We start from the raw sequence: 24,498 nt of genomic DNA, 5'->3' as shown, positions 1-24,498 counted from the left end.
GTCACTAAAATGAAGTTGAGATTATATTATTAAACTATATTATATTATTTGTACATACTTTTTATTGTACAAGTTGCTGTATAGTCAAAAGATGCCTATTTTACCCCTTAATAGCCTGGATTTAATAGAGCAAATCTGGTTTAATCATAAAGCCAGATAAGGCTTTGCTATATTGTCACAAGAAGAGTTGGTCTTTTCTTGGCCTCTATGAGTCTGAACACCCCCAGTTTCCTTTGGATATGGATATTTTCAAAGTAAGTTCTATCCAGTGAAGACATATTTTATCTGCACTGAATACTTTTTTTTTTTGGCCTCTAACCCAGTGTTCTGTAAACTTCAGTATCACGTGGGCTGCTGCTACTGATTTTCCTGTTAACAACAGCAAAAAATCACTTTCTCAGAATGTTCTTTACTCAGAGTAACGGTCTGTTCCATAACCGCTCTCCCCACCTGTTGCTTCCCTGAAATGTCTGCAGTCTCTGGCTTTTACTTGAACCACATTGTCACAAAAAGACACCTGTTTCTTGAATATATCCCAAAACCACAAGTTAACCACATTATCAACTTTTGCTGATTTTCTTTTCTTATTTGAAAACCCATTATGTCTTGGTTGGGGCATTTCCTGAGATAGTTAGATGAATGACGATTTCTAGATTCTGTATCAAGCACCTTGTAGAGGTCATGTTATATATTTAAGTTGACATCACATAGCCAAGTCATCTAGAAATTTCATCATTTCATTATCTCTTCCAAACCTATGTTTTAGATCTTTTTACTTTTTCTTCCCTTCCATTACCAAAACCAGTTGCCAAGGTTTTCTCCTAGAGGAATTTTTTTATTTTAGAAGACTTTTCTCCTACTATTAAAATTTTTTTTGTCATTTTGTGTTACTACATATGCAATAAAGCTGTGTTGAGTGAAGAGTCTAGCGCCAACTCACGGGTAAGTGACTCCTCCCTCAGAATGAAGAATTTCAAGACCAGCAAAACTCTAACTCATGACATCTCATGATCCTTTAGGTCACTCAAAAGTATCAGAAGTTGAAAATGTAAAAACTTGAAAATGCAAATTACCATTCATATTATATGTAGATGTAAATCCATACTCTCTCTAGCATTTCTCATTTGTTTGTTTCTACCCTAGAGAAGTAGAATCAGCATTGGTTAACTGAATCCCTTTGAAAATCATGAAAAATTTCCACTTTTAAAAGAAGTATATTCTCTAAGAGTGGAAAGCTACTGTCTTTCAGAAAAGAAAGTTTCTGTTAAGATATAACTGTGGGCTTTTCTTCATGTTTCTGTAGACAGTTCAGGCTTCTTTTGACATCATTTTTTAATAAACAGCAATACAATCCCAGATCACTTGAGTAAATGAATGCATTTGCCACATTCATTTGGCACCACATTCTCTTGATGATTATGGCATTTGATATGTTCTTTTTTGCCCTCTTTGTCAGCCTGGTTCTTCATGTCAATCTATAGTCTTTTATGTGGTTAACTTGACAGATGCAGGAAATTGCTGCCAAGCTTTGAAATGAATTTTTTCAGCAGTGGCATCTGGGTATCAGATGGTCCTCTTGGCTGGCCTCTTGTCTTGCTGCATGTTGGTTTTAGTGGGGTCTGGTGTAGCATCACCTGTTGCTATGCTCCCTTTTCTTCCCATATGTCCATTTCCCGTGTTTCATGGATGAATGTGAGAATAGAAGCCCTGATTCTGTCTTTATTTCAGAAAAAAATCTACAGAAATATGTTAGAAGGTACAGAGTTCTCTCTCTGACAAAGGGATACTTCCCTTTGGCTGGCATGCCCATCAGCTAATAATTTGGTTACAAAGACCATGGTTTTAAAGACATTTTAAATGGAAGGCAAGACGAAGGATGATGATTAATTAGTGGAAGTGCCAGAACTGCTTTATTTCCTTTGACTCACATTAAATTAAGCTGCTCCCATTGTTGTACAACATAATCAGGGGGAAATTGTATTTTTGATTTTATTATCTGCTTGGACTTTACAAAGCTAGCTTTCTAAATTTAAAAAGGAAATTATTCTCTTGCAAAGTGTTATTTTGTCTGCTTACTGCAGTCTCGCATCCCACAGTTTACATTTGTATCATATATTTTTTTAACAGCAAGCAAGTCATTTTATTTTTTAAAAACTTTTAATTTTGTTCTGGGGTATAGCCAACCGATAATGTTGTGATAGTTTCAGATAAACAGCGAAGGGATTCAACCCTACATTCTCCTCCAAATTACACTCCCATCCAGACTACCACATCATATTTTTGAAACACTAAGACAAGAACTATAGGAAATGGCTGTCATGAAGGCCTTCCTAATATTCTTATGCCATGGGGAGCATATACCATGGGAAAGACCGGCATGTCCTGAAAGCATAAGCCTGACTCTCAAGTCCCCATGTCCTCTGCCCTCCTCTCATGTCTATCTCTCAGCTGCTAGCACCTCTTCCATTCTCTCTTAGCAATACCACAGATTTGCAAAACAGCCCAGGGAGCACCGTTTACATTGTACTGCCTCAGTGGCAAGGGCTTGAAGATCAGGTCCTTTGCTGTCCTATGTTCTTCACACTGCACAGTTCCTAAGACAACACTTGTCTAACTGGTTAAGACTCTGTCCTTAATTTGGGTCTAAAAATTTTTATTTAATTAATTAATTTATTATTTTTGACTGCGCTGGATCTTCGTTGCTTTCCAGGCTTTTCTCTAGTTGTGGTGAGTGGGGGATACTCTCCAGCTGCAATGAGCAGGCTTCTCATTGTGGCGGCTTCTCTTGTTGCGGAGCACAGGTTCTAGAGCATGTGGACTCAGTAGTTGGGACTCGCAGGCTCTAGAGAACAGGCTCAGTAGTTGTGGCTTGTGGGCTTAATTGTCCCTCAGCATGTGGGATCTTCCTCGACCAGGGATCGAACCCATGTCTCCTGCATTGGCAGGAGGATTCTTTTCCACTGAGTCACAGGAAGCTCAACGGGATTAAAATTTGAGTTCTATCCTATGTAACTACATCTTCCAAGATGTTCTGCAAAAGGACTAGGGGACCATAGTCTGGCTCTGGTGAAGCTTCTTATACTTTCTTGGTCATGCTGACGCAAAGGTGTTTCTCTTCCCGCCTTCCAGCTCTCTCCAGAAAATCTCTCCAGAGTTATTAGCAGAAAATCTCTCCAGGTTTATTAGCCGAAAAATTGTCTAGGGTTATATTCACAACTGAAATTGAGTTTAGGCATTTGGGTGAACCTGGAGCATTACCCTAACCAAGCTGACCCAAGGAAGGGTGCCAATGAATTGGTGACAGCGCAGGTGGAGAAAAGGTACTTGTGTGGATATGTCTCATTTTCTCTTCTCTGTCATCTCCTGCACTTTTATAATTTGGCAAGGGTAAGCAGAAAGGGAAGGAAGTACAACCGATTTTAAGGGTGTTTTTCTTAGTAAAATAATGAAATAAAATAGCAGAAAGAAAACACTACCATGACAAATACACATCAAATACTCAGTATGTTTTACCTTTAAGGCTATATTAGCTTTCAGATAAACTAGAAACTGCTTGCAACTTGGTAAAACTGCCTGTAAAAAAAAGTCAAAATTACTCCTCTAGAGTAATTGGTAATTTCTGCTCACGTTCATAATAATAAATTTAACAGTTATATTTATTTTAAAATTACACCTAGATTTGATTCTAAAAATATTTCAGTTATGCATATTTCCTTTTAAAATTGTCAGTCTGTGACTTTTTGATTGCTTATTGTATGTTAATGATTGCACTAAAAAACTGGAATATACTGAGAAATTATGTGAAGTTTAAACATGTTTTTATTAAGGAGCCTTGAAACAAGTACAAAAGAAGAAAGTTTTTGTTCCACTGCGAAAATATGATGGTCGCTAACATTTACTAGGTACTTACTGATATATCAGACATTGTTCTAAATGATGTGAAAATCATTTGTAATTCTCAGAACAACTCAGCACTCTGTCTCTTGTCATCATCATCACCATTTTTCAGATAGGGAAACAGAGGCACAAAAGTTTAGACGATTTGTCCAAGATCATTGCTTAAGCCAGCATTTGATCCCTGGCGACCTGTCTCCAGAACTTATTGTCTAGGCTAAGCTGACCCAACTCTTAACCATCTTATTACACTACCTCTCATGAAGTAGTCATTAAAAGTTGGAAGGTAAAATAGTGTTTGCTAACTCTTAGGCTTTACACTGTCAGTTTCCTATGGGTGATGGTGACAGAGCTATTCCCCATCTTGTTTGTGTCCTCTAAGGACTCTTAGCCAATCAGTTTCCTCAAGGGAACAGTCCTCAGTTCTCCACACCTCCACATGTCCCATGCATCCATTTCTCCTTATTTACATTTCTTATCTAGTTTAAGAGAGCACTGAAGTTTGCAACATCTGGAAGTCAGTGATGGAGTAGAATAATATAGGGGATAGAAAGCACAAAACTATCATTTTAAGGAGAGGTCAAATTTTTCTAGTACTGCAAGAGATGAGAACAAGATAGTCCTATGCTAGGATAAAAATGAGTTTGTAAAAGGAAGTTTAGGTTCTATGATATTATTTTTCACAATAAAAGTCAACCATTGAGACAAAAGAGCGTAAATGGAAAGGGCTTAACAAGAGTTTATCCTTTAGGAGTTCTTAGCAAAAAGGCCTCCTGGGTATTGTCAGGAAGTGGTGTCTAGTCACAACCAGGCCATTCTTAGCTCTATTGGGGACACAGTCGTTTGTTTTCTCAGCCTAATGCCTGATATATAATTGATGCTCAATAATTTTTTGTATAAATTAATGATGAAAGACATGAATTACAAATTAACCTGCTCATTTAAGGAACCAAAACAAAGGGACTGTATTTGAAAATGACTTTACCTATTCAGTTGAAATAGAATGGAAACTAATGTACTAGTAAGCCAGAATTATATCTATTAAAATACGTAGAAGTCACTATAATCATAATTGCAGTAGGAACATCTGTAGCTTTTCTTTAAGTGGACTGTGTATTTTGAGACTATTCTCTTTTTATCTTTAATTTATTTTGCATTTTAGAATCAGTTATATAAGATTCAAAATAGTATCTCTTTTCTATTCTTTTCTGTTCTGTGGCGGTGGTGTCATTGGTATTTATGCCAAATTCAGGTAGAATGAGAATTCTCTTTTCTTTCTCTTAACAGAAAGGTTGTGGGTACCATCTGGATCTGTTAATGGTGGCTGTCATGCTGGGTGTGTGCTCCATCATGGGCCTGCCGTGGTTTGTGGCTGCCACTGTCCTTTCCATCACTCATGTCAACAGCCTGAAACTGGAATCTGAATGTTCAGCTCCAGGAGAACAACCCAAATTTCTTGGCATTCGGGAGCAAAGAGTTACTGGGCTTATGATTTTCATTCTCATGGGCTCATCAGTCTTTATGACTAGTATTCTGAAGGTAATGAAATCTCCCTTTGTGAACTTGAGAGAAGGCAGAATATATGTATTATTGTTTAAGAAATTTCGTTTGAGTCTAAGCCATCAATTTGTAAATATTGTATGGCATGTGATGAAAGTGATGAATTTTTTTTTACCATGTTTATATAGCTTCTTACCAAGGGAAATTATGTGCTATATTTTAGAATCCTTAAGTATGTAAAAAATTTAATCTGGCAAAGTAAATTTGATGTATAAATTATTATTGTAATTTTGAAATGGTAATCAAGTTCTGGGAAACAGTCACTCATCTCTGACTAGTGACCTGAGTTTACTATACGCCTACACAAAAGAAAGTTTCTAATTTCTTTTCAGTGGACAGATATATTTGCAGTTAATATTACTTAGTAAAGGGGGAGGTGTAGAGATAAGCAGTGCCATGGTCATGGCCACATATGCAGTTTTGTATTTTAAATGTTCCATAAAACTACTACATGGACATTGTTATTGGATACACTTTTTTTTTCATGTTTAAAATAATTGAATTCATTTTAAAGATTTTAATTCATTTTAAATAACTGAATTAATTTGAATTTCCCTAATGTAGCATAATAATATACTTGATATTTATTGTTTATTATTCATCATATGTGATTTTATTGATTTTGACCTATTAAATATGTCTAATAGACCTATTATTATCCCTTTTTAGATATTGGGAAACTAAGGCACAGAAAGCTTAGGTAACTTACCTGAGGTTATGCAGCTAAAAAGTGCTAGAGCTTGGATTTGAACCCAAGGCTTCTGATCTGCCCCATACTTCTAAAATATTTACCTTTCTGTGTTTTTCTTTGGAAGTACGAAATGTCTTGACCACATTGTATTTGAAAATAACCTGTGCCTTTTTTCTAATTGTTCTTTTACAGTTTATTCCTATGCCAGTGCTATATGGAGTGTTTCTTTACATGGGTGCTTCATCACTAAAAGGAATTCAGGTAAATTACTTTATAATAATATAGTAAGTAAAGCATATAAAGTAAAGCTGTGATGACATATCTTAAGGTCTCAAAGTCACTTGAGAGCTAAGAAAATGTCATTATCTGAGGAGTAGCTTTCAGTCTATAGTTAAATTTCTTAAAAATTTCTTAAAAATGGTTCATAATCTGAGGGTACTTCTGTTTACTATGAGTATATTGAAACTGTGGGACTTTCCTGGTGGCTGACACAGTACAGAATCTACCTGCAATGTGGGAGACCCAGGTTCAATCCCTGGATTGGGAAGATCCCCTGGAGATGGGAATGGCTCCCCACTCCAGTATTCTGGCCTGGAGAATCCCATGGACAGAAGAGCCTGGCAGGCTACAGTCTATGGGGTCAAAAACAGTTGGACATCTGAGTGACTAACACACACACATGTTAAAATTGTAAAAAGTTTATACTTTATAATCCTTTTAGAAAAGGATATCAGTATATTTAAAACTATATAAAATATTAAAATGCTTTTAATCTTTGATATCTTGATGATGTATGTGGACATCTATCCATGAAAATAGTAAAAAAAATATGTACAAAGATGTTCCTTGTAATACATATTATCAAAATACTGGAAACAATACAATTACTCAACAACAGTAAAATAATTAAGTAATTGATGGTTAATTTAAATTTGATAATTTAAAATTAATAAATGCGATGACCATAAAAATAACACAGTAAAAATGCTTATGACAAAGTGAAATGTGAAGTGAAAAAGTGGGAAAACAAGTTGTAACTACCACAGGTTTAAGAAACTGTGAGTATGGGTAGATTAAAAAGGAAGGTGGTGAAAGAAAAACAATTTGTTAAGGTATTAAGATTCTGGGTGATTTTTGCCTTTTATGTTGCTTTTCTGTTATTATTGCAATTGTCTTTATAGAATTATTTTATAAGTTAATAAGGAAAACCTTACAGATTGTTTAATTATTGGTTAAATAAATATAGTTATGCATTAATTTCCCATTGTTACCTAAAAAATTGCTATAAAACTTATTGGCTTAAAACAGCCAACATTTATTATCTCACAGTTTCTGTGGGTCATAAACTTGGGAACATAATAGCTGGGTGATTTTGGCTCAAGATGCCTTATGTGGCTGCTAGCAAAATGTGGACAAGAACTGCAGCCATTTGAAGACTTGGATAGGACTAGAAGGTGTTTATCCAAAATGGCTTATCCCAACGCTGTGGGCAGGAGATGGTAGTGCCTCTCTGGCTATTGGTAAGCGGCCTCTCCATCAGACACTTTAAGTGTCATCACGACAGAGATCCTAACCTCCATCCGAATGAGAAATATGAGGCAGAGTGAGGCTGAAGTCACTGTGCCTACTGACAGTCTACAAAGTCACACATGGTCACTTCCACTTTTCTTGTATTTGTTAGAAGCCAGTCGTTGTGGCCAGTTTGCACACACGAGGAGGGAAATTTAGACTCCATCTCTTGAAGAGAATAATATCAAAGAATTTGTGGACACATTTAAAAAATACCGCAAGAGGAACTTCCCTAGTGGTACAGTGGATGAGAATCTGCCTGCCAGCGCAGGGGACACTGGTTTGATCCCTGGTTCGGGAAGATTCCACATACCACGGAGCCGCTAAGCCCATGCGCCACAACCACTGAGCCAGCTCTAGGGCCCTCAGGTCACAAGTACTGAGCCGTGTGCTGCAACTCCTGAAGCCTGTGTGCCCCAGAGCCCATGCTCTGCAACCAAGAGTAGCCCCGACTTGTAGCAACTGGAGAAGACCTGCATGCAGCAATGAAGACTCAGAGAAGCCCAAAATTAAATGAATAAAATTGTAAAACATTTCTTTTAAGTGCTACAAGATTATTTTAAATTTTTACTGAGGCTGTTGGCAAATTATTCCTGTTTATGTTATTATAGTGGGTTGAATAGTGCCCCTTCCCCGCACATCCACCTGGAATCTCAGAATGTGACCTTATTTGGAAATAAAGTCTTTGCAGATGAAATTGGTTATGGATTTCAAGAGGAGCTCACCCCGAATTTAGGATGAACCCTAAATCCAATAACTGGAGTCCTTATAAGAAGAGGAGAGGACACAGAGAGACATAGGGAAGAAAGCCACATAAAGGTCGAGGCAGAGATTGGAATTTTGCCACCACAAGCCAAGGTATATCAGGAACCAACAGAAGCTGGAAGAGGCAAGAAAATTTTCTTCCCTGCAGCCTTCAGACAGAACAAGGCCCCACCAAAACCTCGATTTTGAAATTCTGGCCTCCACATCTGTGAGAAAATAAATTTCTATTGTTTAAGCCACCGAATTGTAATTTGTTACAGCAGCACTAGGAAACTAATACAGATTTCTATTTAAAATTTCCTTTGAATAATCTTGCTTTATAACAAGACTGTTGTTCCCAAGCACTTAAATTTTCTTGAAAAAGAGACTAGTTTGAGGATTATTTATTGTATAGTTTATTTTTGTTGGCTAAAAGAAAATATAAATTGCCACTTTTTCTCTGACAAGATAGACTCATTACTTTCAGTGACCTATAAAGGAACAGTCATCTGACTAAATGTTATGAATTCGTCAAATTAACACTTTTTAAGTGGAGCACAGGGTGTTAGATGGTGAGCTGGCGGTTTAACAACAGACCACAACAGAAACAGAAATAGAAAAGTTTATCACTCATAGGTCTTCACAGGAAGGACCTGGCCTTGAGGGGCCACGTGGGGAGGCCAAGACAAAATGGAGACGGAGAGAGACAGACAGGACCTGGGGCAGATGCCTTTATTAGGGTCAGTGGGTGGAGCACTTTGGGGTTCCTTGGCTAAGGCTGAAACTGGACTCTTCAAATCAGAAGAGCAGGTTTGGTGAGCTTTGCAGAGGTCTTATCTAAGGAGTGCATAAGGAGAAGAGGGCAGGGGAAGTTGTTGATCACAAGGGCCGTTGGGGAAATTATATCAGGAACTTATATTTACTTGTGACTCTGTAGGTAGCTATCTAAGGTATGGACTTGCATGAGGGGCTAGGGTAATTTAAGGTTGCTGCAGCCTGCTTGATCAGACAAAATGGGTGATGAGGCAGCAGCACCGTGGAAGAGCTTGGCTAAACTCTCAATGCTGAGGGACAGGCAGTACAGGAACTCTTTTCCTGAATAAATAATTAATCAGCTTCTGACCTTGGGAGAAGGAAAACCTCTTAGGCCCGAGGATGCTATTGGATGTCAGAACCAAGACAGAACTTTAACATTGATGTTACTGTAAGATCACTAATCACCCTAAGTCGATAGGATGAGTGTGTTCATCCTGATACTGGGTAAAACCTCAGGGTTATAACTGAATGTTTCACTGTTATAACACTTGAGAAGTGTTATGCATTTAATTTTACTCTAACTACATTTAATTTGTTCATTTATAACTTTATGTATGAAAAATATATTTTAAAAGAATTGGTCTGGCAAGACAGATAGGGAAGAGTGCTGAAGAGGTTTTGTTTATTTGTTTTGCTGGGGTTTTTTTTTGCCTTTGGCAAAAGTTCTATGAGTACTAATTTCATCTGTAAGTGAAAAGTATTTATTATTAGGCCTCAGGCTCACATAAATATAGCAGCAGAAGTTTAAGAAACAAAGTAAAATCATTTTGATAGCTTCAACAGATTTTCCCCCCTAATTCCACTCACATGATTTTATTATACCCATGAGCTTTGGAACTAAACAAGAATGTGAAATTTTGGAATTATTTGGGGTGTGAATCTTTCAAATGAAAGTTGAGGAAAATATTATCAAAGACCCATGAGAAAAGTATAATGAGTTCTAAATAACACAAATGAAACAGCAAATAGGGTCTCACACTAAGAAACAAGAGTTAGTGAAAATTTAAGTGAGCCCTGAACTCAGGGAGCTGAAATTCCTATTTGGAATATTGTGGCTCACTGGATAGAGAAATGGGATGCTGATATTAGGACAAGATCAAAGGTACATGCAAAACTCAGAATATATTTATCATGACTGTCATTGGGTACTTGAGTAAAAATAATTAAAAATGTGCTGAATATCAGCAGTTCAAGAAACATGTTAATTTGTTACCCCGTTTGTTCGAAGAATGTTGTATATTACCTGTTTGGCAATATTAAGAAATTTATCTAGGTTTCTTATTGTGCAACATGGCAGGAAAAACAGAACATAGTGTTCTTATGAATGCTGTTTCTGTACTCAGATATATAGCCACATTTATATTCATTCCAACACTTTAAGAATCCAAAGTAAAGCAAATGTGCCATTTAAGCAATAACAATGGAATCACCCACACACTGAAGTACAGTTATGCAATAACATAACTTCACACATGGAGAAATGGTAGCTGGGAAAAAAATTAGTTCTATAGAAATTGAAACACTCATTTATAGCCCTGAGGATTTTACTTTATTTCTTCCCTATTCCTGTCTCCACCATGCACTGAGTTTTATTTATTTAATGACATGTAATTGTAAGAGATATTTAGGAGTTAAAAATAAAAAGACCCGGTGAAATATTTATGAACAATTTAGAGAGGAACACACCAGGAACTAATTCAGCACTTAGTACTCTGCATAGGTTTTCAACGAATTTTTTGGAAGGTATAAGTGAATATGACTAAATAAATGAACACTGGATGGACTCAACTATGTGTGATTCTGGTTTAGATGCCCGAGGGAAGGTCATGCTGTGCCATAAGACAGGTAAAAAACAGAAAGAAAGATGAGTTTGTGTTGAATTGGGAATATGAGAAGGCGTCAGTAAAACATGATGTATGACACTACACTAACACTTATTTGACTCTATGGGCATTTTTGTTCCTTGGCATATTAGAGTAATTTTGGAAAATTTGATGAAGATTGCTTACAATTTTCTCATATAAATTAGCTAAGGACTAAATCTAATGTTACTCTTAAAACATAGGAGATATTCCATGGTATGAAATAGAACTGACAGTGATTGAAACTGTCATTTTCTAAATCATCACTTCTTGTTGGAAACATTGAAAACTGTAAAATTTGGCCTGAGAAAAATTAAACAAAATGATCTGCATGAAACAAAGCTAACATGCAGTACATTTTGTTAAATAAAATATGATTGAAGATTTCAGATTCTTGTGGACATTTAATCTATAAAATTTGAATTGAGAAAATTAACTTTGGTGGATAAAAATGTCAAAGCTATTAAAATAATATCTTGTCCAAAAATAATGTACTGTCTTTATGATAAAGTTTAAACAGAAGTAACCTTGATTCAGATGAAAATAATGTTAATAAGATACAATTGAAAATATATATAAATGATTTGACAGTGTAGTAGAGGAAACTGATCAACAAATTAAACTGAGTTAAAATTTGCTCTGGAAATACTTTATTAATAGTAATTCATCTAGGTTAAATATTTATGGCCACGGTATTTGTATTTTTAGAAACAGCACCAAAACCTTTTATGGGGATGAAAGTGGCAAGGTCAAAACAGCAGAGTCAAAATAAGGAGGTACATCCTATGTAGCAGCTGCATGTGGGTCTAGAACTCAAGACAGTAAGAGCTGCAGTAGAGATTGAGGGTTGAGATTCTAGCAAGTTTGTGAAAGTTGAAACAGTGGGTATGGATGAAATATTCAATAAAGAAGGGTGCAGGAAACCCCAGTACTTAGACAAGCAAAGGAAGAAATTGAGATGTGATGATGAAGATGAGGGTGATGATTATGTTTTGTCTCACGGCTATACTCTCTGAGGGAGCAATGTTTAGCATTGGCATTGAAGTTATTAAACTCTTCTAAATTATAACCTGTATCCACATTTGAGAAAATATGGGATATTATCAAACTGAAGTTGTGGTATTTCAGAATGTACATTTAACAATCCCATAGTTCTGATGCCCAGATGTCAATGTAAGTGTGATCTAGATGTACCATATATTGGACTATATTATACATTTACTTGTCCTACTTTTATTGTTGTCTGTAAAAAGCAATTTAGTCTGTTTATCTTTTAGTTCTTTGATAGAATAAAGCTCTTCTGGATGCCTGCAAAACATCAACCAGATTTTATATATCTAAGGCATGTGCCACTTCGAAAAGTCCATCTCTTCACAGTTATTCAGATGAGTTGCCTCGGCCTTTTGTGGATAATAAAAGTTTCACGAGCTGCTATTGTCTTTCCCATGATGGTACGAAACTTCTAAGTCAGCTCTTTTTTCTCTCTCTGATTTTCTGCTCTCACTAAAAATCCATGAACAAATTGAAACAATAGAATATTGTTATTGGAAACCTTTGTATAAACTTTAGCCACTAAAACTAGTAATTAAGATTGGATTTTAGATTACATATGAACTTAAGTGATTCATACTAGTTTTATCTCTATCATTCTGAACATTAGTTTGAATTAATTAAAGTTGGGTGGAAAATGTAAACTTTCACAATTTAACTTTAAAGATATTCTAGCAAATCTGAAAAGTTAAGGAGACTTTTAAAATTAAATTTTATTAAATATTTTAGATGAGTTTCAAATATTTCAAAGCTAAAGTATTAGAATTTGAATGACTATAAATAATTAAAATATTATCAGCATAGGTATTAAAGGTTTAATATTCTTAAAGTGTTTTTAAGGAAATGGTCAAAAATATAGTTTTTTCATTGCTTCTTTAAATGTCTCCTATAATGGGTAGAATCATAGCCATTATTCTGGAGATATGGTAAGAAAAGAAACTGAAGGAAGCAAAAGCTAGACAATATCTATTATATACACATATATAAAAATTTCAGTTTAATATCAGAGCTAATTGTAGTTGACTTGTTTCTACCAAGAAACAAATAAATCTAATTCTCCCATTTATATTTTTTCCTTGTTTTAAAATCTTTTATTATTTCCTTCAGGTGTTAGCTCTGGTATTTGTAAGAAAATTGATGGACTTTCTGTTTACCAAACGGGAACTCAGCTGGTTGGATGATTTAATGCCTGAGAGTAAGAAAAAGAAACTAGAAGATGCTGAAAAAGAAGTAAGTCAGAGCAAAATCAATATCTTATAAAGAAACAAGCAACACGTGCACAGCAACAGCTCTGCAAAATAGATTATTGTGTTTGTCTTTAGTGATTACTAACAAGCACAGGTGGACTGCTTGGAAAGATGAGTGTGTAAAATCATAAAACTGAAACTTGAACAGAGAGAGCACATATCTTATATGAGCAAACTCTAGTGAAATATGCAAATACTTGGTACTTCATTTTCCTTCAAATTATAAGGTTTATTTTTCTGATTCCTCCCCTTAGGATGGCAGAAATTTACTCATCCTTAACTGTTTCCAAATTGTGATCAAACAGTGATTGCTTTTTGGTTGAATATGTGAGAAGAAAAAAAAAGAGACATCATTACTCTTGGTATTTTCCTAAAGAACAAAATTTTAATCAAAAGATTCTAATGCTAATTGAAAGATAAAATTAGTTATTCTTGAAATAGATGAAATGTTTAATAGGAAAACATGTTGCTCTGATTTGCTTTCATCACTTCTCGGCCTTTGGCTAAGATCAAGTGTGATTTTCTTTCAAAGTGCTTTCAGTTCAGTTCAATCACTCAGTCGTGTCTGACTCTTTGCAACCCCATGAACCGCAGCACGCCAGGCCTCCCTGTCCATCACCAACTCCCGGAGTTTACCCACACTCATGTCCATTGAGTCGGTGATGCCAACCAACCATCCTCTGTCGTCCCCTACTCCTCCTGCCCTCAATCTTTCAAAGTGCTTTAGGACTGAGTGAATGCTGTTTGAGAAACTTTGGGGATTTTGCTACTTTCACAAACTACTGATTTCTCCTATTCTGTTTTACATGTTAAAACAATTTGTTTTAAGCTTTATGACATTTAAAATTCATGGATAAATCTGGATCTATTTTGAAGGCTAGTAGTCATAATATTTTTAAAGTATTGCAAAGAGTATAAATGAAAAAAAAAAAAAAATGACCAGTACATCGTTTAGCAGAATGACTGAGTCCATAAGTTGTAAAACAGAAGAACAAAATTTCTGTATAACTAGAAATGAATTTGAAAGAAAACACTTAGTGAGACTTGTGCGTTATTCTCTCCATGTTTTCTTCTACAAAGCAGTCAGTAAATGTATTTAGTTTCCTCTCTGTGGTATATTTTTGCAAGCCATGGGCATATTCCTCTTTCTTCTGGGGAATTTGTTTGTAAACATTCCAATGATCTTAGGTTTTACTTAACCATTAGATGAGTCCAGATTAGGCCATGAAGTCTAATGGGATTTTTGCTCAGATGTTTCTACAAATATGTCTACATAATATGTGACTGTCTGGCATTTCTTCACTTTTCCATGGTGAAGAGATTTTCCTATGTGTTGTAGAAGGCATACTTTGAATTATACTTCTAGCCATACTAAGGGAATGGCAAACCACTCCAGTATTCTTGCCTCAAGAACCTCATGAACCAAATGAACAGCAATACTGATATAATGTTGAAAATATCAATATAAAGTTATCAAGCTTTTTTATTTTTCTAAGGTTGATATACTCATATTTAAGTATGAGAAAATTTTTTTAAAAATAGTGCTTTAACTATTTTTCTGTTTTTTCCTAAGCTTTAACTACTTTTCTAAGTTTATATTCTCATTTAAGTGTAAGAGATTTTTTAATAGTGCTTTAACTAGGATATTTGGATTATCTGTATATGTTTTTAGGGCTTTATTAAAGGTTTGCTGTCGTCCTTAGGTACTGTTCAAGAAAAATGAAACAAAATTTGGTATAAAATAAGTGTAAATAAAGTGAATGTGAATATAGAAATATTATAGACTTAAACTATTCATACTTGACATAATTAAAATTTATATAGGTTGAAAATAATTTCTAAGAAGTTTCAAATTCTAAGGAAGACAACTTTGAATACAAAACTCACTGACCACAAGGTTTTCCTTAGTTTCCCTGATAATGAGAATGTTAAGTATTCTGATGCAGTAACTTGTAAATGTAATTTTGCCTTATTCTCCTGCTTTGATTTCCTGTCAAATGTCTTTACTACTTCTGTAGGAATCAGCTAGCAACAGCCTCAGGCATACAATCGTATCTTCTACAGCATTCATATTAGGCCATATCTGTACCATGGAGCATACTTGCCCTTCTAAAACTTTGTAAAAAGAAAAATACCATGTATATATAATTGTTGTCATCTTTCAGTCACTAAGTCGTGTCCTACTCTTTGTAACCCCATGGACTGCAACACTCCAGGCTCCTCTGTTCTCCACTATCTTCTGAAGTTTGCTCAGATTTGTGTTCATCAAATTGATGATGCTATCTAACCATCGCATTCTCTGCCACCCCATTCTCCTTTTGTCTTTAGTATTTCCCAGCATTCGACTCTTCTAGTGAGTTGGCCCTTCGTATCACATGACCAAAGTATTGGAGCTTCAGCTTCAGCATCAGTCCTTCCAAAGAATATTCAGGGTTGATTTCCTTTAGGATTGCCTGGCTTGATCCCCATGAATAGTATATACAATATATTATGCTTAATATTTCTTCCTTTTTTTCATTCAAAGAAAATTTCATATTCTTCCTTTATATGTCTGTGAAATAGGAGAAAACAAATTTGACAGTAATCATAAATGTATTAGAATATGCTATTTCCATTGCTGAGAACCATTCACATAGCTGCATATGTATGGTACTCATATGTATGTGTGCCATATGTCCATTTTGGAATTTAGTAACTTCAGATAGGCAGAGATGCTATGGAATGAGCTTCTAATCTTTTTACATTATAGACTCATTATTTACCAATTGTTATTGACTGTTTTCTGATTATGTAGATAAAGAATTTAGAAGTAATTAATATTACTAAATCTCCTAAGTATTTTCTAAAAGGATTCAAAAAGAGATAAAGGATTTTTTGAGGAAAAGTTAACAGCTGTATCCTTTAGTTCAGAGTATGAGAAAAAGTAAAGGAAAATGCCTTGCAATACATTAATCAGGTAGGTTTATAGACCTTTAAATTCTCAATTAGATTAATATGATGTACTTTAATGTTATCCTCTTTAATGTGTTAGTTATAAAGAAACAAGTAAACCAATAATACAGTCATGAAATAATCCATAGTAGGACATTAAAATATAGTTCTGACCAGTGCAAAGAAAGATAATTCTACATTTGACAACTGGAGAGAGAAAGTATAATTTAAAGATATTAACTTTCTAACCTGGAATTGGTATTAAAAGAATATGATCAGTATAGAGAGTAGGAAGATTTAAGAAAGACTATACTGAAACTAAAATTCTGGTTGATTTGCTACTTGGTAACCCAGATTTCCGTATTTCATTTGCTTGAGGCTTATGGACTCCACTGAAGAATGTAGCATCTTATACCAAAGCCCAGTCTTCCAGGAGAAGACTGGAGAAGACATTTACATGAATGTGGTAAATGTACAAGTTCTACCCAAAATGTTGCGTTTCTGCAATTACTTAGATTAATTGAGTAACTCAGATTGTGATCCGGAAAGATGGTAAAGAGCAGAAATGTCTCAGCTCACTGAGATTTGAATTTTAAGTAGACTCACCTCTTGTCCTTTTGATGATAGTTACAAGTTTGTACCTTTATCTTTCAGGGCTTTACTATCAGTAGCCCACTTCTGGTCTTATGGCATTGAGAAAACATTAGTTTGACCTTAAAATTCAATAATGAGTTAAGCAGAATAAATAGCTACACAGGCCAGTCCAAGGTCGCAGAGCTTCTGTTCCAAATTTTCATGTACTTCATGCATATGCATATGCATATGGTTCAGTTTTTAGAAAGAAAGGATTATAATCAGGATAGAAATGAATATTGGAACCCTGACATTTTGCACATTGCTCTGTGTAAAGGGAAGACTGCAGAATCAAATTCTGGATGTCCAAATGTGCTCAGAGTACCAACACACTTTACTTCCTACTTCAGTATTCTCTAGGACATTGTACACATTTGACAAAAGGGCTGCTGATAAAGCAGAAAGCCCCAGCAGAATGTTTGCTCCTCGGTGAGGGAGGAGGAGGTTAATGTTAGATAAATCCTAGAAATTCAGCTCTGCTCGGTGATCATGATACTGACATCTCTTGGTTTGTGGGAGGTTCACTCCAACATACATGCTATGGGGAAGAAAAGGAGGGGTGCAAGTGGGACTTAACGATCTGTCTGAAGCAGGCTCGTGAGCAAGGCCAAGATTATACATATTAGAGAGCATATCTTATGCTAAGAAAGATCAGAATCAGTTGTGGATTTAGGAAGCATGGCCTAATTATTGTATAGGCAAATCTTACTTCTAGTTGAATCTCAGAGCAAGGCATGCATATTATTCTTCCTCAAGCAGTGGTTTTCAAAGTGTGGTCCTAGGATCTCTGCTGTATCAGCCAACACCTGTCAACTTGTCATAAATCTGAATTCTTGGACCCTACTCCAGACCTACTGAATCAAAACTCTGGATATGGGCCCAGAAATCTGTGTTAACAAGACCTCCAGGTGATTCTCATGAGTTCTGAAATTTGAGGTATGACCTTTCCTAAACCCCCAGACCCTGTATCACCAGAATATATTCCTCTAAATCCAGAGTTACTCTGTCAGAATTTTTTTATTTTATAATAATTTTGATAAGTCAATTAGAGAAACTGAATCAAATATGCTGATGAAAAACGTATGTTGCATCCATCTGTTTATATGAATTCTATACGGACTACTCCTCCTCCCAGTTTTTTTCTTTTCAGTTTTCATCGTTCAAGTGAGTAGTTGTATGTATTGGCTCTTCTGCATATTGGAAGTCTTAAGGAATATCTCTTATAATATTTTATGGTTTACAAATAATTATAGGGGTGTGTATGTATGTTTGTGTGTGTGTGTGTGATGTTTGCAACATTATCTATTCTATTAATAATTGAGGAAGGAGATGCTCAGGCACTTCTTGCATTCTGTTGCATTTCATGTTGTCTTGCATGAAATTAAAGGGGTTGGGCTTGATTTCTGAATTCCCTTCCATTTTTTAATATCTAAGAATTCTAAAATTGCTGAATGTTTTCTCTAATACTCTAGACACCTTTGTGAACATTGGCTCTGTGCTGCTGTTGTTTGTACTTTGAGCTGTTTGAGGACTCCATAGATACAGACTTTATATGAAAAGTGGATACAGTAACATGCTATCTGTTTCACTAAAGGTAGAGCATTTGTTAGATATCATAATATATGAATTGTATTTTTTACACTATCACAAACCATAATTCCGATTCATGATCTAACTTTATATGTAAATCCTTCATCAAAACACACCACAATTTACCTCTGATTTTATTTTCCTTTTCTACTTAGCACAGGCCTTTCACCCCAGCCAGGCTAGTTGTTTGTTATAGTGAAAACATGTCTTATTTATTCCTACCTTTTATTACCTTGTTTCTTCCTACCTAAATTTCTTCCTTTCTGTTACCAAACTGATCAAATGAGACTGGCCCAGATACCACTGCCTCTTGTTCTATCCTTTTTACAGTGATCCTTCTTATCCTCTAAGAGTAAGGTTTATGACTCTCTTTTCATTGTTGTATGCCCAGTACCTAGCATACTACCTGTCGTGAAATCATGCTTAATATGTATTTGCTTATTGGATTCATGAATAGCTCCTGGATTATTCTTTTTATTCACTGTATGCTTAGCACATGATACATACCCAGTAAATGTTTGAGTGCTATTGAAGAGATTCATTTTTAAGCCTCCATATTTCTGCTTTTTACTGGGTATAGAATCAACTGTCCTTCACTTGTTTAGTATCAGAACAGTGCTTTGGCTATCTGAATGAAAAGTTGGTGTTCAAATCAGAATATGAACATTCCTGTAGTCAAATTGGCAAAGCCCCCTCAAGTGCTCTTTGGTAAACTTTGATCATCATCCTTGTAGAACTCAGCAGATTTTTGATGGACACTGTGTAAATGAAATGCTGAATGGAACTCATTTTAGGATATTTCAGACTAACAAAGTTAAGGATACCCAGTAAGCTTTTTGCTTTCTGTCTCTTTCCTTGTAAGATGGAGATAAAAGAGGTTGTGATTGTCGTGACGGCTAGTGCCTGATTTGACTGCTCCTCCCCAGAAAGTCTCGATTTTTGGCTTCCTCACAGAGCTGCCTGGGATGCAGCCGGCCCTCTATCCCCAAGCTCTGGGGCCCACCCAGCTTCCTTCTGGCACTGAAGGCAGCGGCTGCTCCGCCACCCTTCTCTTCAGATAAGCATGGCTTGGAAATGCTATCTTTAGAGGTGATGAGTTTTTGTTTGGATAGAATTATGACTAGTATAAAGCCCACACATGCTAACAAGCCACAGAGTGCAAAATAATTATTGAAAGTAATTTGAGAGAAAAGTGGAAAATCATCTGAGGAAAAAAACAAAATTGTTCCCAAAGCTTGATCCAATTTTTGCTGTTAGATTGAATCTTGAGCCTTAGTTTTCTGCTGCCAGGTAATCCAGGCATTGATGGCACCGCTGTTCTCTTCAGCCTTTCCCCCCACCCCCAATTTTTACTCTTTATTAAACCTTTATACCTGACTTCTTTACATTTTATTATGAGTTGGTCAGAAAAGATACTACATACCAATCTTACCTTTCAGTGGACAACCAAGAAAAGAATTACATTTTGCTTGTATTTGGTTTTACTTAAATATCATTGGGGATTGTTGATTGTTTTCTCTTTATGTCCCTCCATATGCATCATCAGGGCTTCCCTGATAGCTCAGTTAGTAAAGAATCCACCTGCAATGCAGGAGACCCCAGTTCGATTCCTGGGTCAGGAAGATCTGCTAAAGAAGGGATAGGCTACCCACTCCAGTATTCCTGGGCTTCTCTTGTGGTTCAGCTGGTAAAGAATCTGCCTGCAATGAGGGAAACTTGGGTTTGATCCCTGGGTTGGGAAGATCCCCTGGAGAAAAGAAAAGCTACCCACGCCAGTATTCTGGCCTGGAGAATTCGATGGACTGTAATGTCCATGGGATCACAAAGAGTCGGACAGGACTGAGCAACTTTCACTTTCACATGTGCATTAAGATAACCTTTTCTGAGTAAAAAAAGTAACCTTTTCTTCCTGAAAGGGTAATTGTGTTCTACCCATGGCCTCAATGGTGTGCATATAAATTAATATGGCCCATGTATCATTTCCATATATAGAAACTAATCCATTTGCAAGGCATGTGTCATTTTAGACTACAGATTAGCTCTGCACAAGTGCTTAAATATATAATTTCAAACCAATGATACTGTCTACTCACTTTGAATTAGTTCTGATGGTACCTCCCCATAACATGGGGAACAGGCATAATACATAAGAAATAATACATAAGAAATACATAATACATAAGAAATAATATATATCTGAGAGGTCTTCAAAGAAAATTTTTCCTTGAAATGTAACAGAGAAAGCGAATAGAATAAATTCCCATAATGCAAAGGGATGACAGGTACATGCCAATAGTATCACAGAGTACAGATATGACACTGGGTTGGTTGGGAGGGCAGCTTCTAAGCAGAGAAACAGCAGATCCCATACAGTCCCCTGACCTCTCCTTTATTACACAGCATGGGTTGGGCAGAGGTATTCTAAGGCCTCAGTAGAGGCTGAGGGCTCCGCAGAGGGAAGCCTGCCTGGTCACACGTTAGATGTGTACGGAGAGCATTTCAAGAGTGAAAACGAGACCTGCCCCCACATTGCCTCATAAATTCATAGGCTAGCTGAAGAGGAGGTAGAAAACACCATTTCTTTAAATAACAAGAAATATGGCAGTGGTTCTCCAGACTAGGCAGCATGCAAGTTGAGGACCCTAGGAATAGTCTTGTGTGCCAGGAAGAATGACATCAGCCAAAGCTTATTTAGACCAGGCAAGCTTCTGCTAAGCTACTGAAAGAGGGAAAGCAATGACCCTCCAGGGCCTTCCTTTTTTTCTCTCTTCAGTTCCCCTTTGGTCAGGAAAGTGACTTAGCTCTTCATCTCTCCACAACTTAAATTTTCATTTCTGGAGTCAGGGCCAATAATTCTAACAGTTTTAAATGGCCCCAAATAGTTCTCTAAACTTGAACGTTCCTAATTGACCCATTTGAAAATAAATGCATGAAATAGGAGCTATAATCTGTAGATACTACTTTTAATTTTTGGTACATGGAAAAAGGCTAATGATAACATTATTGTAAATTAAACTAGGATGTTTCAGTGCTTCATAAGTTTATCTTCATCCCAAAGATATACTTTTAAAATGTTTGTTGTTCAACTGCTAAGTTATGTCTGACTCTTTGTGACCCCATGAACTTCAGCACACCAGGCTTCCCTGTCCCTCACTATCTCTTGGAGTTTGCTCAAACTCATATCCATTGAGTCTGTGATGCCATCCAACCATCTCATCCTCTGTCATCCCCTTCTCCTCTTGCCTTCAGTCTTTCCCAGCATCAGGGTCTTTTCCAATGAGTCAGCTCTTCTCATCAGGTGGCCAAGGTATCAGAGCTTCAGCATCAGCATCAGTCCTTCCAATGAATATTCAGGGTTGATTTCCTTTAGGATTAACTTATTTGGTCTCCTTGCTGTCCAAGGGACTCTCAAGAGTTTTTTCCAACACCACAGTTTGAAGGCATCAATTCTTTGGCACTCAGCCTTCTTTATGGTCCAACTCTCACATCCATACATGATTACTAGAAAAACTATAACTTTGACTATATGGACTTTATTTATGAATAAATGAATATATGAAACATTTATACCCTTTGGAGAAGGGTGGAATATTGCCTTGAAGAAGAAATCTGAGGTCTAGAACAAAAGCTTATAATGAGTCTTAAGTGGAAAGTACTCCTGTGTTCTGGTCCAAACAGGGAGATATCTTCTGCTGTCTGTTACCAAGTCTCTAGAGCAGTGGTTCTCAGAGTGTGGTCTTCAGACCAGCATAATCAGCATCACCCAAGATGTGTACTTAGGCCCTACTCCAAATCAACTGAATCAGACTCTGGAGGTACAGCCCAGTAATCTATATGTTTAATAAATCTTCCAGGTGATTCTGGTGTAAACGAAAGTTTGAGAACCACTGCTCTAAATACACCTCTTATTCCTTTCTAATAGACCATTCTGGGAATGTAATTTCAACTTTACAATAATGAAAATGATTACCAATACATTTGTCCTTGTAAAATTTAGATTTTTTGTTTTAATCTGCTTGGAAATTAACCATATTTTACATTGAATGACATGAAGGAGATTGTTGTTAGCATTTAAATTGCTTTGTGGTATGAGACTCTCATTAATTACTTCTGTTCTTGGTAGCTGATGCTTTATTGAAAGGACCTGTGCTAGCATTAATAAATGCAAACAAAGTGGAAGGTTCCGAGGTTAATGAGATAGTGAAATATTAATTTCTGTTTCTTCTTTAATGTAAAATGGAGGCTCATCAGATTCACATTGTATATTTTATATTTGTCTTTGCAGGAAGAACAAAGTATGCTAGCTATGGAAGATGAGGGCACAGTGCAGCTCCCACTGGAAGGGCACTATAGGTAAGATATAAATGTAAAAACACACCAATTGGAGTAATGTAATATGTTGTTATGTACGCTACTTGAGAATTTCATATATGTGGATTCCTACCGGGGTTTGTTGAAGCTGTGTTAGAGCGGAAAGAACTAAAACTTGGTATTAGATTATCCTGCCCCAGTTCTGCCACTAGAAGCCGTGTGACTGGCTAAGTAGCTTAAAATGTAGTGAGGTGGAAACTGTTCCCTTAGGTCTCGTATTTTATAATGAGCATGAAAGTTCTTTCATATTCTCTTAAAGTGGCACCTGAAGACAGATCAGTATTCAATTCTGGAATAAATAAGGTATTCACTAAAGCCATCACATGTAAATGTTTGAACTCTGGGAAAAACATAGGATTTACCCCTACTGAAAGACACTTCCAAAGAGATAATCTATTTCCTGAATTGAAGGATTCAGTTATACTAGTAATTTTAGGAAATATTTATGTAACTCTCCAAAATATGCTAATCTTCTTCATGCACAGACACATAGCAAAAAAAGCAAACTCCTCTAAGTTATAATAAAAATGTTTGAAAGTATTTGGCAAAAAATTATATATATATGATCCCAAAGTGCTTAAGGATAATTTAGGGCCATGCCAAGAAAAAAGCATAGAAGGCTTTTGACTAAGGAGGGAATTTTTCATAGCGTTAAAAAAATAGGAGTGGCTCTTCAGGGTCTGACTATAAGATAATATTTCCTAGATATAAAAAATAAAATTATCATCTACCACTTAAGAGTGAGCACAAGTACAAGACAGAAGAGATTTTTCCCTCTCTCTCTTTCTTTTTTTAAAATAATATTTAAGTTTTAAAATCCTGTTGATTGTTTAGTTGAATCAGCATATTCTCAACTGTATTCTACAGAAATCTGCCTAGTTTCCTGTGGTACCCCTCTTAAAAGGATTTTGTGGTTTAGTAAGTCTGAAAAATGTCCTATACCACATTCCAGTTTAGAGATTCACAATGCACATTGGTATATTAAAGAATCTAACTAGTATTGGCATTTTTTAAAAAAGTTTAACTTTGTTGTAGCCAGAATTTTTTAAACTCTTTTGCTCACAAGACTCTTTTTCACATAATGTTATGAAAAACTTGTATTCTCCATGACTCTTTTGGAAACTAGTTGATCTCATTCTTTGAGTTACCAAGGGCTGGATGAATGAGAGGTATTAAGGAACACATGTCCAGATTAGGAAGGGAGGAGCCTGTGAGAACTGTTTTGCCCCAGACTCTCAGTGTTCCTCTTAAAAATTTAATTTCTTGCCCTCTTGTGAATATCCACAATGAGGGGTATGAGAGATCAGTTTAGGATTTCTGTAGAACATGACTTTTTCTATAGCAGAGAATCGTTTTTACCTGTGGTAGAAAAGAGTACTGATTTCTCACACAATGAAACTTTCTTTGGCTTGGACTGTGTTTTTTATCTGTTGATATTTGGTTGCCTTTCTGGCCCTGGGAATGTTTTAGAGAGTTCTAAATGGACGGTTTTAAATAGTGCAGTTTTAAAATGTAAAAAAAATGCATCCAGCATAGTAAC

The 24,498-nt window shown here is 36.0% G+C and overlaps 1 protein-coding gene across 6 annotated transcripts in view; it reads left to right on the top strand.

Moving 5' to 3' along the window:
• Window positions 1-24,498, top strand: part of SLC4A10 (solute carrier family 4 member 10) — a 337,954-nt gene that overhangs the window by 304,614 nt on the left and 8,842 nt on the right. For all 6 annotated transcript variants that reach the window (XM_043894685.1, XM_043894680.1, XM_043894684.1 and 3 more), the window contains 5 exons: window positions 5,182-5,433; window positions 6,338-6,406; window positions 12,414-12,587; window positions 13,294-13,416; window positions 22,873-22,940. In XM_043894685.1, the coding sequence (XP_043750620.1) occupies window positions 5,182-5,433; window positions 6,338-6,406; window positions 12,414-12,587; window positions 13,294-13,416; window positions 22,873-22,940 (686 nt within the window). The remainder of the gene's footprint in view (window positions 1-5,181; window positions 5,434-6,337; window positions 6,407-12,413; window positions 12,588-13,293; window positions 13,417-22,872; window positions 22,941-24,498) is intronic.

The sequence above is a fragment of the Cervus elaphus genome, chromosome 33 (genome assembly GCF_910594005.1).
Source record: "Cervus elaphus chromosome 33, mCerEla1.1, whole genome shotgun sequence".
NCBI lineage: Eukaryota > Metazoa > Chordata > Mammalia > Artiodactyla > Cervidae > Cervus > Cervus elaphus.
The sequence above is the reverse complement of the archived record's forward strand: the minus strand, read 5'-3'. Positions and strand labels throughout refer to the sequence as shown.